At 38.1% G+C, this 13,939-nt stretch overlaps 1 protein-coding gene across 1 annotated transcript in view; it reads right to left on the bottom strand.

The window, feature by feature from the left end:
- Nucleotides 1-13,939, bottom strand: part of INVS (inversin) — a 92,238-nt gene that overhangs the window by 2,727 nt on the left and 75,572 nt on the right. The window contains exons 12-15 of the mRNA XM_010577967.1: nt 12,752-13,053; nt 7,386-8,193; nt 1,375-1,607; nt 278-358 (exon numbers count right to left, since the gene is read on the bottom strand). Of these exons, the coding sequence (XP_010576269.1) occupies nt 278-358; nt 1,375-1,607; nt 7,386-8,193; nt 12,752-13,053 (1,424 nt within the window). The remainder of the gene's footprint in view (nt 1-277; nt 359-1,374; nt 1,608-7,385; nt 8,194-12,751; nt 13,054-13,939) is intronic.

The following is a 13,939-nucleotide window of genomic DNA, read 5'->3' as shown; positions in this document are numbered from 1 at the left end:
GCTTTTCACTGTACAAGTCCATTATATTAAGGTCTTTCCTAGTAAGAGCCCAATGAAAACTGGTTTTCATGTAAATGATTCAACATAAAGATAAAAGTGCAGTGCTCAAATGAGTCCAAAAGTAGTGAAAGAACGTGCAATCACAACAGTTTGGTGGTAGTTATGTGTTTTGATATGAGATCTCAGTTCTTGAGCAGATTTTTTTTCTTTTCTAAGATGAAACCAATCTCATATGTATATAAACAATAAAGTATTCTTAAAAATGTATATGTCCTACCTGAGACCAGCTGCACATCAGAAAGTTTCAGCTTAGAAGGAGGTCTTGTTGGCTGATGCACTTTGCCTTCCTGAGAACGTCCTTCAACAAACAATATGAACAGCTCTGAGTTTATTCACATAAAGATGTGGTTACGTATAGCTATAAACTATTTTAAGTAGGCTACAGCATTATTTTGTCCTAAAAATTATTCTCATTTATGATGAGGAGACTCATGAGATGTTCTATATGACAGAAAATTGTGATAACCACAACTGAACTTTAACTAAAGTTAAAATACATCTTGCAGTTGCTATAAAAAAGAAGGAAAAGAAAATTATTATCTATATTTAATCATTTTTGGCTATCTAAACTACAGAGCCATGATAGAAGTGACTTATCACTTGGTAAAGCACATATAGTTAGCACATCCTTACTCCATCAGTGATCCATGCTGTAAAGGAACGCAAGGTTTAAAAGCAATGCTTCTCCTCTACCCTTTCCTCAAGATGCATTCCTTTGCACTGTGCACATTCAGGCATAGCGCAAAGCACTGCAGTGTTACCAGAAAAGATGATCTCGCTCTTCAAATAAAGACCAGCTGTCTTCAAACAAGAAAGTTATTAACATGGAACAAGACCATATTCTTCAAATGGAAATATTTAAAAAACAATACAAACCCAAAAAGGTTTAAAACAATGCTTGAAAAAATTAAACCATGATCCAGATAGCCACTGTGCATTGATTGATACAGCCAGCTATCCCCACTTTAACTGCTCTATTCTCTTTCCACATTGATACATGTGAGCAGCTCTGGCAACAGAATTACTTCGTTGCTCAAGACCTGTGCTGGAATAATGCTATTTGGTGATTCAAACAGCTATAGCAACAACCATTTTAAATCACAGGGGTTTTTGTTTGTTTGTTTGTTTTTTTTTCAACCTGAAACAGAAATGCATCACCCAGGACACCTGAGATTCAGACTAATTTTTATAAATAGTTGAAATCCCTAACAATTAGTTAAGAAGTGTATAGAAGAATCCAAAATACAGGGATCACTCTGTTATAAAAATAAAAGCGTAGCTATTTCAAATGAAGTATAGTGAAGACAAAATTACCATAGATCTGCTTAAGGATGGACTGCTTGCTGGTTTTTATGGCTGAGCTGGTTTTGTTTATAGATTTCAGATTTTTACATGAAGGAACTGATTTCAGAGGGCTATGGTTCAGCTGTTTCTTCCAAGCAACCTGAATGAAGAAGGCAGCTGCCTCTTGTCTCCATTTGTCTTCATCTTCTTTGCACTGCCGCTTAGCACTAAGAAGCTGAAACAACTCCTGTCTTAGCTGGTAACTAGAGAGCAGAAAAGAGAAGAGCACTTGTTTTAGGTGACCTGTTTTAACTTCGGTGCTTTCCACGCATCAGTTCACATGGTGGATTACATGAGTAACTGGGAAAACAACTCCCACTGATGTGCTAAGTCATTTGGATGAGAAATGTTTGCTCAGAAGAAAAAGTAGGAGCTGGGTTCAGTTCTGGATGCATCTATTATTTCACACAGCTAATAAAGATCTGGCATTACACGTATCAAAAGTTACAGTACTCCAACATCAGCTTATCAACTGCTTTATAACATATAGAAAATCTAGAGAAGACAAAACCTATAAATATTTATGATATAACAGTATAATCAATACTGTTTTCTCATTTTCACTACATTCACAGCTTAGTAACACCAAATTTTCTCCCGTGCCTTACCGCTTTGTATTCTCAGTCAATCAGTGCAAGAGAAGAGCCAAATATACCTCTTACGCGTTCAACTGCACACTTACTCTACAGAAAACCGAGCTGCTTTCCATCCCTCTGAAGATTCTCCCTTCACCTTGCTTTCAGCAATCTGTTCTTGCTTTTTTTCCCTTCCCTTCAAAGGCTGCCTGTCTCCTGACCCAACCTTGCCACGGCTGCTTTGATCTTGTATGCAGTCAAAGCCCTGTTCCAAGTGGCAATGGTAGATTATCTGTCCTTTTTCCCACTTCGGTGGTTAATGGCACCAGCAACAAGGAGTTGTTGTGGTTTTTTCTTGACTCAGATAGAAGTATTCAATCGAATATTAGCATTTCACACTCACAAGTCAATTAACTGGCCTGGTAATTAACTCTGAATCTTCCAGTACAAGCCTGTCACAAATGAACAGAGAGTCACACTTGTAAAATATGAATTATAAGTGTTTGGTAATGGGCCAAAACACATTGATCCTCATCCCCTTCAGCATTCAAAAAGGCTTCTACTGGATGCCCTGGTAAAGGGAATGAGGAATGAGGGAGAAAGAGGTGATTTTGTTCTGTTGCTCCACCTTCAACAAGTTCTAAATTAAAACAAAAGACAACACAACCAGATACAAATTGTTTAAATATATGTTATAAGCTAATGCACTATATAATTCAAACAAAACAGCAGCCATATATAGAAAATGAGTAAATAAGAGCACAATAGCATGCCAAAGGGGGATGATATGCTCAGTTACAGCCCCAATAATTTTAAACTTTCAATAAGCTCAGTAAATTTTACCTCTGTGAAATTTGCTGGGTGAGACAAACTTATTTAGTCTTAATTTAGTGGAGCTTCAGAATTCAGGCATGTACTGTTACACAGCTCATTAAAAGTACATAACAAATGTGAGGAGCAACTGCATCTTACCAATAAATGTCTGTAGTGCCTACAAGTTGCAAAGCGCTGTATGAATTCAGAACCAAAGCATTATTAAGAGACAAAAGAAAAAAATTATCCAGTTTCGTTAAATAACACGTCACTTACTTAGAACTTTTCAACAGGTTGAGAGAGGGAGAGAAAGTGAAGGGGGGCACAATTACAGTGACTTGCTAACATAACTTGAGCTAAGGATGGGTTATGTGAATACTGCTGCAGGAAAAACAATTGGGGAACTGTTTCATACTTCAGCAGAAAAGAATACTAAGCTATTCTCTTGGAATTCAGTAATTACTGCCAGAAGCCTTTGCTGATACATGAAGTGGCCCATTCACAGGCACTCCACCTTTGCACCCAGCTGTGATTTCATGTTTGTAGAGAACTTCTGGCAGTTTTTAGCAACAAGAGAACAACTGTGAGGCTCTGACACTGCGAAGATGTAGGCAGTTATCTTTAGAGCGTGTGCACATTTTTTTAATTCAGCTCTCCCATAACAGATTGTTCTGATCCTAGTGAGCAAAAAGACGAATGGGACCAAGTTTGCTGCTCCATGAATCTGATGTGGTGCCTTAAAATACTCAATGCTTAGTCAACAAAGCTACTGCACATAAAAGAAACATGGAATACATGTGCAGAATGACAAAGCTGGCAAATGTTATTCAGATTCATTGTTACAGAAGCTCTAATCTTAAAAACTAGCGCTGGTCAAAGTACACCTATAGCAATAATATATGAAGAGAATATAGTTTGATTCCAGCAGGAGAGCAACAATGACAGCAACCAGCTGATTGCCAGCTTCTGTTGACTCACTGTAGACCCTGGAGAATGGCACAGGCCTCAGTGTCCCCCACGAGAGAGCGAGCCAGACACAGGATCTGTAAGCCTCAATGAGCAGGATAAGCAATTAACCTTTGACAAGCCACACACCTTAAAATACACTTTTGAGGACTACATTTATAAAGTTTGTGGACTGTGGGAATTGAAACATCTTCCTGAGAAAGGCAAGTTTAAGACACTTAAGTAGACCAGTAGCATTGTGTTGTAGCTCACAATAGCCCTCAAGAAACTTTCCATAAGTAAATCATGACTATAAAATTTGCAGAGTGAGACAAATGTACTTAATCCTAACTTAGAGAAATGCCAGAATGCAGGCATGTACCTCTATGTCTTTCTTACGTAGAATTATACATTAATGATGTGTAATTCTATTCCTGTCTACAAGTACAAGCTATTTACCAGTGCAAGCCTGGACCTGAAAGACAAACACAGGACTGAGTGGGACCCACAGCCACATAGCAGGCACCTGATAAGAACTGTAATTTGGTGTACAGTGGATGGGAAATTAAGTATGTCAGAAAGAGTGTCAGAATAACTGACATATTAGTAGTCAGCACATACAGCTGCCTAGAAATACACTGCAATAAATGCATTATGATATTGCTGCAAACTTTATGAACTCCATCAAAGCTCTAGCAACACTAAACTGTCCGCAGACATAACGAAGTGACAGTGGAGGAACTGCCAAACTAATCTCTCCTGCAGCCTTGCAGAATTTATGATCCTCGTTAGTGTTCTATAAAATATGAGTTTTGCAAACAGAACAAATATATTTATTCTTCTTTATTAATTCTTTAAATAACAAATGTTATTTAAACAATCTTTAATCTCCACAATTTCCGAAGTGCTGTACGTTAGTGCATGCACTTCTTGGTGACATAACACACCATTGCTGTTTCAGCAGGTGGATAGTTTAGAAGGATCTATCCAAAATCTTTAGATAGTCAAAACTGTAAATGGAATGCAAAGATTTCTACACAGGTAAGCTAGCTCAATACAAGGCTTTAGATCCCAGTTCTTGTGAGGAAATTTGCACAAGCACTCACTACACATCTTTACGCTTTGACTGAAAGCTATGGCATGCACCTACTCCTCTGTAAGGATTTTAATTCGGTGTTAAGTGACAGCAGCATAGCCTTCAGAAGCAGTAGTATCACTTATGAATATACTCTCCTAACCTACTCCTGACTTACTTTAGCTTTTGGTATCTAAAAGGATCTGAACACATAAGACAAGAATTCAGGATCTACATTAGAAAAGGCGGCCAAGGAGGACATTGCCAGCACTAAGCTGCTTGCATAGCATTTGGAAGCAGCAGTGAGAACTGATGGCAGAAGTGGTGGATCACTGGGAGAACAAGTGGCTGCTTTGCTTTGAAGTTCAACAAGTCTGTGACTTTCTTGTACTGGGGACCCCAGAGCTGGATGCATAAATAGCAAACAGAGAGCAAATATGACAGAAGTACAGAAATAGGTAATACTGTACAAAAAAGTCAGAATTTTCGCCAAAAAAAAAGAGGCTCTAAAAAGTTAATTTAAAATACTAAGTTCCAAAATATTAACTTTTCACTGGAATAGGAATGTACTCACAAAAGCCAGTGTAGCTTTTATATTCCAACAACAGTGAAGAGATAGCCTGGAATATTACTGGACTGTAAATCCAACCTCATGCTTGGAATTATTTAGACTGATCAGTAAAAGAGCTGCAGCAAACAGAAGTATTTGCTGAGCCAACACAAATGTTAAAATGACCACATTTCAGTTTAGGAACAAACGGACTGCCAGCTCGGACCGTGGGGTGTCTGGTCTGGTGTCCCTTCCCTAGTAAGGGGCAGCATCAGCTCTTTCTGAGGAAGACAAGACTTCTTTGGACTTCGTAAGTTAACTGTAAAAAGCAATGAGAAATACCAGTTCTCAGAACTCCACAAACAAGTGGCTAGTAATACTTGTCTCTTAGCTACCTGGTGTTTCGTACAATAGGGAACACAGGTAACACTCCACCTTGCAAAGTAAGAAACAGGATTTTTAAGCCTGGAAGCACCACTGAAAGAAGGCAGCACAACCTCATGCCTCTTTTTTAGCTTTCCAGAGCTACGCAGTACTTGGCAAAAAGATCTTTCCTTGTCAAAACAGCACGCTTGTACAGTAAGTATTCAGAACTGTTCTCTCTTAACTTTTGGTCCTGGCATTGCTTGATGCATCCCAGAAGACATTACTGGAGTGGCTGAACAGTCCAGGCTGGCTGCCTCCTGCAGCTGGATGCGTGACAAAGAGAGCAGCCCCTGATGCTCCAGCTCCTGCGTGCTCCCCTCTGCTCCGTGTGGATGCAGAACGGGTTGGATGCAGATGCTACCCTGCACTAGGAAGACTGCTGGTACTTGGCTCCTGGCACAGCAAGGGGAAGAAACAGCCCCTCCAAATTTCTCTGCAAGGGAACCAAAGCTTCCAGCATGACCCAGAAGAAGGGAGGTCTACCAGTGACTCAGCGTTTATTCTGCAGGCAGTTGGGCATTAAGACCTGATTCTGTTATTGCAGGAAACTTGCAGGTTTCCCAGGGATGTTACTACACTCTGTATGCTCCCAGACATCCACCAGCTGCTCCCTTTGATACAGTTTGGTTGTGGGAACAATTTTTTGCATCACTACTGAACTATACCATAGGGTGCGAGAGTTGAGCTCTCAAACGAATTTCCTTGTTATTTTTTCTTTAACTGAACACTAAGAAATATTAAAACATATATGGAACTTAAACTAGTGAGAAACCTGGAAAGATCAGTTATTAGTAAAAATCAGCAATTTATGGTTTTCTGCATCCACATAAAAACTGAAGAAAATTTCAACAAAAATAGGAAATAAAAAATTATGTACATAATATATGCTTCACCTACAGCTGCCATACTCTTCCTGTCAATTTTGATAAGAAATTAAATATTAAGGAGCACATACATCAAGAATGACTGTATTTCTGAGGTTGAAACTCATGTGTTCATGAAAGCAGACAATGGAAAGCGAACACTGGGACATCTCACTCTCTCCTGTCTGCCTCTTCTGTACAGCAGTTGTTCCTGCTCAATCAAGTTATTCAAGTTAGCTTCAAGTTTTGGCAATGAACTTCCAAAGCTTCCAAACCTCTTGTGGTTTGGTTATCCAGTTAAAAGTCAGGTCAGAATACAATTTCAAATATGTAACTAAGCGGTGGTGAAGGGTCTGGTTACAAACACCTTTTCAGGAAAAGCCCTGTACCCCTACATGTGCAATTTTGCTAACGAACACAAGAGCAGTGAACTCTAGGCTTAAGGAAATGTTGATCTGCACTCTCTAAAGAAGTATCAGTGCTTGAAATGGAAGTTTAATAACTTCTCCAATTATTAAGTCATCACTTACCTTGCACTTTTTATGAACTTACTAATGTAATTCTAAGTGACTGAAACCTACTTCCGCTTGTTTGGTGAAGGATTATTAAATTCCTGATTCAGCAGTGGTAATGTTGTAAGCAGAAAGACCAAATAAAGCGTATTGCCCACAAGCCTAATTTAATTTACATTTACATGTATCTCACTTCTCTAGCTACTGAAACAGAAGTCTTACCTTCTCCATGTCCTCTGTATGACCGTAGCAGCATAGTTCTTCTTCCGAAACAGCTCTTTTCTTTTTCTTTCTTTTTCTATTATCTGCATTCGAATCTCTAAAGGAATTAGTTCAATATTTGTACTTTGCCATGCGACAGAACATAACTGATCATCTGCATTCCTGGATCCAATTACGCCTGTTTTTTCCAAGTTCAAGCTGTCATCAGGAGCAGAACACGCTGCTGGGTTTCTTGGCACAGTTCCGGTAGGTTCTGCCTCAGCAGACAATAAAGGGGAGGCCTTTTTTGCTAATTCATTATCTCCCACTTTGTTAGTTTGTTCTACAGCATGCACACTGTCATTTCTGGCGTTTACAAATACCGTTTTGGCACTTCCTGGTCTACTAGAGCCAGCTGGTGAACATCGCTCATCATTTACCTCTTTATTTCTGGATTTCTGCTGATGCCTTTTGCCTTTGGAAGCAGCTTCACACTGCTTTGAGTTTCTCGCAATTCCACCAGTACAACTGACATTGCAGAAGAACACAGCCGTTCCTTCACAATGGTCCCTGTTGCCAGATGAAGACTGACTTTGATCTCTTAATTTTTCTCCAACACTAGCAGTCCTACAAGCAGAAGTAGTACGCCTTCTGCTCCTCCGAGCACAAGTACCCGTTGCCTCGACAGTGTGCTCCTTGTGCTTTTCTCCATCCAGTTCTGTAGCAGCTGCAACCTGATGTTTCACTTCAACTTTTGTTCCCTCTTTTGCTTTACCACAATGGAAATGGACACAACTTGACTTGCTTTTGATGCGTTTCCTCAATGAATCTTTAGACAGAGAAATGGAAACCAACATTCAGTCTCTGATCCAGCAAAACATAGTTTGTGTGTCTAATTTTTTTTGCTCAGTTACCTTTGAGGCACACTAGGATTTACTTAAATGAAAAAAATGTGTAAGCAGGAAGAATCAGAAGAGGACATGGTTGCCTGTAACAGTACAGTTCCAAACTTCTTCATTTGCTGACTGTTCTACAAATATTTTTCTTTCTCACACTACATTTGAGTTAGATGTCTAAAAAAAGTTCACAGGGAGAAACTATTTCTTCACCTACCTGAATATACTGCTGTTCTCCAAAGAAACCAGCTCACCGCGTGGCGCAGGAATGCAGCCCCCTGAACACACCTGCTCATTCCAGTGAAGACACCAAAACAGACCGCCACTGTTTCAAGCTTATTTGCTAAACTTCTGCTCTAGCCACCCTGTATCCTGGCACATGGTGACAGACAGGGTAACCCACTGACCCAGGAAACCCAGAGTGCTTGGCTTCTCAGTATTTTCCTCGACATCCTAAATCAACTGATGAAGTCCTTCCCATTTCTCCCTTGCTGCTGTGTGATAACTGCTTCTAAACACTCTTGTGAGGATGACTCAGAAGCTAGACTGGAGTGCAAAACTGAAAACCTCCCATATACCATCCACCTTCCATTTTGTTTTGAAACTAACAGGAGGATGAGAAAATAGACCAGATACGATGAAATGTAACAAAAAGACAGGGTGTTAAAGGATAGGTAAGAGGGGAAAAAGAAAACAAAGAGATCTTTGATATACTGTGTCATGGTCTAACCCCAGCCAGCAACTAAGAACCAGGCAGCCACTCACTCACTTCCCCCTCACCCAGTGTGATGGGGAAGAGAATTGGGAAAAAAAGTTAAACTTGTGGGTTGAGATAAGAACAGTTTAACAGAACAGAAAGGAAGAAAATAATAATGATAATAATAACAATAATAAAATGACAAGAATAATAATAAAAGAATTGGAATATACAAAACAAGTGGTGCACAATGCAATTGCTCACCACTCACCACTCGATGCCCAGTTAGTTCCCAAGCAGTGATCTGTCCTGCCCAGCCAACTCCCCCCAGTTTATATACTGGGCATGACGTCACATGGTATGGAATACCCCTCTGGCCAGTTTGGGTCAGCTGCCCTGGCTGTGTCCCCTCCCAACTTCTCGTGCCCCTCCAGCTCTTGCTGGCTGGGCATGAGAAGCTGAAAAATCCTTGACTTAGGCTAAACACTACTGAGCAACAACTGAAAACATCAGTGTTATCAACATTCTTCTCATACTGAACTCAAAACATAGCACTGTACCAGCTACTGGAAAGAAAGTTAACTTTATCCCAGCCAAAACCAGGACAACTGGAATCAAAGAAAATCTTCTGTATCATCCAAAACCTGGTGAAACCGTGCTATATTTATCCTCACTGTAATGCCTTTAGAGGATACTCTTTTGACTGGATAACAGAAGATGGCACATTAACAGATTACACAGAAGAAACTAATGATTATCATCAATGATGTCTCCAACATGGAAGATTTATCATAGTGACAGGTCAGCATGGGCTGAGAGGCTACTCTAACTTATACATGATTTTCATATGGGTAGATAGCCCTGTATGTTCTGGGACAGGGGAAAAAAAATTCTATTATTTTAATATATTTTAATCTAGTATTAATTTAATTAATGATTTCTTATCTATTTTGATATATTATTTTAATCTCCCAGAATGGAGAAAGAAATCCCCTCTCTCTTGTGTTACATCAGGGGAATAGACAATTTAAAAAATGTTCCTTCTGATGTCAAGATTTCTATGGGCATAATACCACTCCTAATGAAGCCAAGTAAAAAACTGCTAGTGCCATCAATAAAAAAGGTATAGGGCTGACCATCAGTTCAAACATATGAAATTTCCAGCACTGTTACAGCACTATTTTGATCTCTCAGCAAGGTAAAAGAACACAGCTTTTTAAAAAAGGCCTTGTCATTCTGAACTCACCAAAACCTGCTACCTGGTTTGCACGTACAGCATGTAGAATGCTTTTTTACTTCAATCATAAGACATTTTAGTAGTACATGCAAACTTCCCAATCTGAACAACTGGGTAACTGGATAATGAAAAAAACCCATAATTTAAGTATCCTAGCTCATCTTTTGAGGTTGAAATAAACTTTCATAGACAGGAAGACCGAGCAATAACAAGTACAGAGCACAAAAAAAGAACTTAACCTGTTTGCACTACAGTTAAGGCAAATGAAAGAGGATTTCTCTGCAGAGAACAGATCAGAAAAGACCCGCCAACTAAATCACAGTTTTCACAGCCCACAGGATGTAAATTTATATTTAATTCCAATAAAACGTCCTATGAAGTCCATTAAAGTTTTGGTCACAAGAGGATTAAAACACCTAATGAGAACTGATTAAAGAACTTGATGATTTGATCCTTGCTGCATCAACTTTCCTGGCATCATTTCAATAGCAAAAAGACAATGCATGCCTAAAAATGGAATAGCATTTTATTTCAAACACAGGCTTTTTGGACTGGGCAAGAGGGGACTTTCTTTACAATCTCTGAAAGTAAACTGGTCTTGCTGTAGAAGAAGTAGACACGTTACGTATTTTCAGAGGAACCTTGAGTAAAGAGTTTTATTCTCTTCATTTTCAACACTCATGGTGAAGAAAGATAATAAACAATAGCAAATAATTTTCTATTTAAAATTAAAATTCTATCTTTTACAGATATTATATTCTGCTTTTAAAGATATACTGAAAAGCAAAAAATCTCTGGGCAATAGCCTATATGACTTTAAAATTTTACTTGTAGAACCATCACCACGGAAAAATTATTTTGGCATAGCTACATCAGGAAATCTCCAACTTCAGGGAAGCCTTCAATCAAAAGTCCAACCTACAGGCTGCTAGCATTTGCTGCTGGTTTGAATTCCCTAGGTTACTGTGAAGGGTAGTGCAGACAACAGAACATAAATGCAGTTTTTCAAATATAAGTATCAATATTAGAATCCTCTGCACAAAATTTGGCAAATTCAGTCCTGATCTCTGTAGTCAGTTTGACTCTATAGCCCATGTTTCCCATGGACTACCTACTACCTACTTCCTTAGGTCATTCTCTCAGTGCAAAACCATTATATTTGTTCCAAGAAACAGTAGGGGTCTGACTGATGCAATGCAGTTTCCATTGTCATAACCAATGGAAGATTTTGGCTAAAAATGGATACTGCAGTCAGTAAAAGAAAAGGCTGTTTGCTCCTCTTTTATAGTTTCTTTGTCCTTCTTCTCTTCTCCCCCCTTCACTGTTGTAATCCTCCTCACATCTTTCTTACTCCTTTTTTCTCCTCATTACGTTCATTACAACTATCCATTTTTCATTTGGCTACCACTGTTTCTGATTATTCTTACATGTTTTACTTTGCCATCTGAATATTTTAATTAATATAAAGTTAATACACGTGCAGGTAAAGCTTGCTAGAATTTTTAACACCTCTGTTTATCATTACTTAGCTACCATAGTATATGTTAGGCTAAGATATATATGTCTGCTTTTACTATGACAATATAGTCAAGTATTCCATTTACAAAGGCATTTCCATGTAAAAGCTAAAGATATCTAGGTAAAATGATTCAGTAGGAACAGCTCTTTGACTTTCTTTTCTCTTGGATTTTTATAATATTCTGATTAGCAGAAATTCCAGAACAATTAGCAGTAATTTTACATCTGAGAAGGAGTTCTTGCGATTTACTTTAAATAAACTACTTACCCAATTTTTGCTTCTAATGGTAGCAAAGGTGCTTTAACATCACCAGTTTTGAAAGGTTTAAGCCATAGGCTCCTATAACTGGCTGAAGTCAGAACTGGTTGAAATGTTATTAAAACGTGTATCTTGCAAAACTAATATAGGAATGGTCAAGAAATGATGATAAATCAATGATGGATTTACAGGCAGAACTGAAAGAGTGCAGCAGGGCAAGAAAAGTAACAAAGAGCTTTGACATGCTCTTTCATAGTACAATTTCTAAAAACAGTCTCACTTCTCAAAAAATATCCTAGAGTGTTCTCAACAAGACTTCAGAGACAAATCATAGGAGAACCCTCTTACACAGAATGAAGCTGACTGAGCAGCTTCCTCTATATGCTAGAGATGTCACTTAAAACAATTTTATCCTCATTTTAACCTCGTTTAAAAACAAGAGTTACCATTTCTCCATTAACCTTCTTCAAGTATCCCACACATATGCCAAATATCTTTAATCTCATTTTCTCCAAACAGTTCAAGGAATAGAACAACTACCAACAACCTGTTCTCACATATTTTAGGTATTTTTACAGACACTGTATATACAGGTATTTTTGACTACTTAAGTTGACAGAACACACAGTAAAAGAATCTGTATCTAACTCTATCCTACATGAATTGCTTAAATAATGAAAGAGTAAGAAATGATACAAAGATGAAACGGGTCCTATATATAAAACACTCCCAGACATGGACAAAAAGGATCATCAGGACAATTAAAAAAAGATTACAAACCTTGCCTGATTTTATGACCTTCACTCTGAGGCTCTGCTGACAGGCAACTCTCCTTTGGCGTCCCTTTGTTGTGACAAGCTTTAGGTGAACCTCTGCTGTTTCTCCCTGGTTGAATTTGTGAAGCATTGAGGGACAGAGGTCTCTTATTCTGTGTATCGATTGGTTTATTAGGTAACTGTGAGATGCTGGTAGTCTTCTCTCGATTTGCAGGATTCTGTTGTACTCGAAACCTATTTTGTTCCACGTTCTGCATCCCTTTCTGTAGCTTAGCTTCTTTTCTCTTACTTTCCTCTTCACGTTTCCTGTAATTATAGTCAATACCATAAGAATTCCAAAGACAAAATCTTGGGAGCATGTATCTAACTTGAACACATACCTCCCTAGAAACCTGACACTGCCACAATAAAACCTTGACTATAGCATCTTTTTTGTGAGAAAGGGACACCTATTGCATTGAAGTATCTTAGCTTGATCCAAAGTTAACAACTGACTTGCAGCTACAGCCTAATGACGGTGCAGTCCTTATCAGCCAGCTGCCCATTCAATTTGCAGTGGCCTAAACTGAGTTTCCCTCATTGAAAACAATGAAATTTAGGTTTTTTATAAATAAAATTAAAAAATTAAAAGCAGGATTTTGAAGAGGTGCCAGAAGATAAGAAATATGATACTAATAACTATGTTTTTAATTAGTAATGAACAAGACTTTAATATAAGTAGTAATGCAATGCACTGTATTTGAAAATCAGAAAACTTAAATAAAAGATATCATCTCTTTGAAAATTATTTTTCATACTTACTTGTGTCATAATTAATACAGATAATTATAAACCAACTTCAAACTAGCTACTGGTACTAACTTGCTGGTATATATTTATCCTTGGTAGATAATTATTTTAAATAAATAGAGTATACGTTATACAAATGATAAATACTGAAAATACGAGATGTGAATTAAAAACTTTTGTGCACATAGTATGCCATTGCAATTATGACATTCGGTTTTCAAAAATGAAGGAAGTCATGCATCTCTTAAATGGTGTAGATATAAAAGAGAATTTTGGACAAGGTTAGGAAAGGCACGTCTGTTGAATAAAGTTTTGCAGCTTATTTTGAAATACAGTGGGATATCATTGCACTTCAGATTTTAAATTCTTTTTCCTACAAAGCAGAATAAACCCAATAGCACAT

Source organism: Haliaeetus leucocephalus, unplaced genomic scaffold (assembly GCF_000737465.1).
Source record: "Haliaeetus leucocephalus isolate CR32 unplaced genomic scaffold, Haliaeetus_leucocephalus-4.0 Scaffold587, whole genome shotgun sequence".
NCBI lineage: Eukaryota > Metazoa > Chordata > Aves > Accipitriformes > Accipitridae > Haliaeetus > Haliaeetus leucocephalus.
This window is presented reverse-complemented; position numbering and strand designations above follow the sequence as displayed.